General features: G+C 45.2%; 1 protein-coding gene across 1 annotated transcript in view; it reads left to right on the forward strand.

The window, feature by feature from the left end:
- Positions 1-3,686, forward strand: part of ZNF608 (zinc finger protein 608) — a 106,236-nt gene that overhangs the window by 93,824 nt on the left and 8,726 nt on the right. The window contains exons 4-5 of the mRNA XM_006764381.2: positions 2,433-2,520; positions 3,035-3,685. Coding sequence (XP_006764444.1) covers positions 2,433-2,520; positions 3,035-3,685 — 739 coding nt within the window. The remainder of the gene's footprint in view (positions 1-2,432; positions 2,521-3,034; position 3,686) is intronic.

Below are 3,686 nucleotides of genomic sequence, written 5' to 3' on the forward strand. Positions count from 1 at the left end.
CGCGCCTGCTGCCTCCCTGTTCCCTGTGGCTCTGGGCCCAGCCAATCAGACGCGAGCGTTCCCAGCAGGCACCGGCCAATCCGAGGCCAGTATTTGCTGGAACCGCGAAACCCTTAGGGGAAAAGCAATAACAAAAGCCTTTCACTGCTGACAAATGTTAAGTGTCTGTGCAGACTTTTCCTGTTTTTAATTTTATTACTGCAAGAATGGAGGGTTTGTTGTTTCTTTCATGTTTCCTTTCAAGCAATTTTAATTATACATTTGTGCTACATCAGGGACTCTGGAACGCAGTGATTCAGCCCATTGCATCTAAAGCTGAAATGCAGTAACCTTCTGGCAATACAGATATATTCCTGTTCTGTAAACATAGCTGACATGCTAAAGAATTTTAAGCAGCTGTAAAGGTCTTTGACACCACACACAGTGCCCCAGAGAGCACATGATGTGAAAACCAGCTCTGTCTTCCCCTTGGCCTGCTCTTCCACCCACTCCCTTTTCCTGAAGGGATGTGCTCATAAAGAATCCTTTCCTCCAATTGTTGTCTTGTGCAAATTTTGACCAAATGCCTAATTACCATTGATTCCCATCCCAATGTGAATATTATACTCAATGGTGTGTTTTTTTAAACCATTCCTGAGGGGCTTAGAATGGAATCAACTGTCATGTGAGGAAATGCTTGCTTTGCCTCATGCTAGCTTTTCCCTCCCCTGCTAGACTATTGCTACAGCGAGTAAATTCAGCTGTCACCTAAGTAATAGCAACACAGACCATATGGGAAACAGTTTTTGAATCTCTTTTTGAGGCTTCTGAAAGGAATCCTTCCTTTCCCCTATTTGAGTCCCAGCCATTCAAATATTTTACCTGGTGTTAAAATGCTCCTGAGGAAATGAGTCTTACCTTGTGAGCAGTGGTTCTCAACCTTCCTAATGCCGTGACCTTTCAATACAGTTCCTCATGTTGTGTGACCCCCAACCATACAATTATTTTGCTACTTCATAACTGTAATTTTGCTACTGTTATGATCGTAATGCAAATATCTGATATGCAGGATGTATTTTCATTGTTACAAATTGAACATAATTAAAGCATAGTGATTAATCACAAAAACAATATATAATTATATATGTTTTTTCCAATGGTCTTAGTGAAAGGGGTCGCGACCCACAGGTTGAGAACCACTGCTTGTGAGGTATTCCTTACCCATAAAGGAGTTCAATACAGGTTTTTTGTAAAATTCAAAATGGCAGTGAACAAGGGAGTAAACCAGCTAGAACTAGACTTTGAGTAATGTCCCTTTGTTTTTCTAAGAAAGCGGGGTGGGGGGGCAGGGGAAGGGCGGAGAGGGGGTAGGTACAGAAAAGAAAACAAAGGCTCGCTCAAATATTTTATTTCTTTACCCTAATATTTTATGTATGCCTCAACATCTAGGTCCTTGTAATGTATGCTTCAAAGGAGTGATTTTTAAAAAATGTCTCTTGTCCTCTAGTGAAATGAAGAGGATGTTATATTTTGTTTCCCTGTGACATTCGGTATACTAAGTGCACTTAAGTTTCGTGATTCACAGATGCAGTGCTAAATTAAATCGTCTGTCTGCAAAGCAGTTGGGAAAAGCAAAATGGTTTGCAGGAAACAAGTGTGCTGGTTTGAGGGTTTTTTCTAATCTTCTGTGGCAAATGCTTACTAGAGTTGATTCTAAAGATAAGCCCAAGAGCAAACCTATTGTGCACATTTATTTTCTTAAGAGGCCTATTTTAGGAGCCTTTAATATGAAACAAGACCAAACAGTGAAACAGATACTGTACCAAGGCTGATTCTTGTCTCACAAAGCCAGAGAGGGGAAGAATTAGGAACGATAAATCATCTGATTGTCTGTTATCTGGACTCCATGCCCCCTGCTTCCCTGCTGTATACCTGTATTTGTGCACCCACATAATGTTTTTTCAGTAAAAATCGCCATTATTTTATATTGTTGAATTAGAAACAAAACCGATTTCTTTTGGTCACCTTCTGGTTTAAGCATTGATGACTGGCATTTAGTTTTTGTTGGCTGCCTGCCAAATGAAAGCAATTATGTGTAATAATAGAAAAATTAAGAGGTGAGTGTTGCTGTTTTACAGCAGGACATGGCAAAGACCATTTCCTTCTGTCAGCAGTATCTTGATTACACTCTCACACACAGCCTTACCCTTTTGTACTGCATGCGCATGAGTACACACACACACACACACACACACACACACACAATTTCCTGTGGGTTTTCATTTGGGGTCACTGAAACCAAAAAGAGGAAGAATGCAAACCACAGCTTTTGAAAGCAAATGAGAATAGAACTTTGCTGGTAAAGCAGTAGCAGTAATAATAATAATAATAAACGAACTGTAACTAGAGTCATCTGTGCTAACCGGGGTCCTCCTCCGTTCCCCACTCCGCAGGTGTCCTCGTGGTCAATGTCACGTGGAGGAACAAAACCTACGTAGGGACCCTCCTGGACTGCACCAAGCACGACTGGGCCCCTCCCAGGTATGCACAGAGCCGTTCGTTTCAGGCTCTGTTTTCTCTCCTCTTTCCTCTCCTTCCCCCGTCCTCTCTTTGCAAGGAAACGAGAGAGAGAGAGATGAATAATACATAAAAGTCTGCCTGTAATTGAAACCAAGCAGAAGGGAAATGAGCAATTCAGGATTGAACACAGTAAAATGCAGATGCTGGATTTCTTTTCTGCCAGGAGATTGCTACTCCCTGCCCCTACTCTCTTCTTTGTTTTCTTCTTTTCTCAAAATGGGAATTTGAACTGGATTTGAAGCTGGCTACCTGAGCCATTTTTCTTTGGTTTTCTGAAGAAGAATCTAAGCCATTGGTAGCCTGCTCTTTGGCAGGTGTTGAAATTGTCAGTGAGAGAATAGGGTGTCTTTTCCTTATCTGGGCCCAGCCCTAAAGCTGCTGGGGTGTTGGCTGCTCTTTGCTGCCTCGTGTACCTTGTGATCTCACCTGGCTCTTTGGGGCTGCTCATTGTGACATCTGTTCCTTGCTTTCCTAGGTTCTGTGAGTCACCCACCAGCGACCTGGAGATGAGAGGGGGCCGGGGCCGAGGGAAGAGAGCGAGGTCGGCCGCAGCCGCCCCGGGCTCAGAAGCCAGCTTCACAGAGTCCAGAGGGCTGCAGAGCAAGAACAGAGGGGGCGCCAATGGGAAAGGGAGGCGGGGCAGCCTCAATACCAGTGGGCGGAGGACACCCCCAAATTGTGCCGCTGAGGACATCAAAGCCAGCCCCTCCTCCAGCAACAAAAGGAAAAACAAGCCTCCGATGGAGCTGGACCTGAACTCCAGCTCCGAGGACAGCAAGCCTGGGAAGCGTGTCCGCACCAATTCTAGAAGCACTCCGACCACCCCTCAAGGGAAGCCAGAGACTACTTTTTTGGACCAAGGCTGCTCCTCGCCAGTGTTAATCGATTGTCCTCACCCAAACTGCAACAAAAAGTACAAGCACATCAACGGCCTGAGGTACCACCAGGCTCATGCGCACTTAGACCCAGAGAACAAGCTGGAGTTTGAGCCTGACAGTGAGGACAAGATCTCGGACTGCGAGGAGGCCATGAGTAACGTGGCCCTCGAGTGCAGTGAGCCAAGCACAAGCGTATCAGCTTATGACCAGGTGAAGGCGCCCGCGTCCCCTGGCTCGGGGAACCCCCCT

The sequence above is a fragment of the Myotis davidii genome, unplaced genomic scaffold (genome assembly GCF_000327345.1).
Source record: "Myotis davidii unplaced genomic scaffold, ASM32734v1 scaffold159, whole genome shotgun sequence".
In the NCBI taxonomy this organism is placed as follows: domain Eukaryota; kingdom Metazoa; phylum Chordata; class Mammalia; order Chiroptera; family Vespertilionidae; genus Myotis; species Myotis davidii.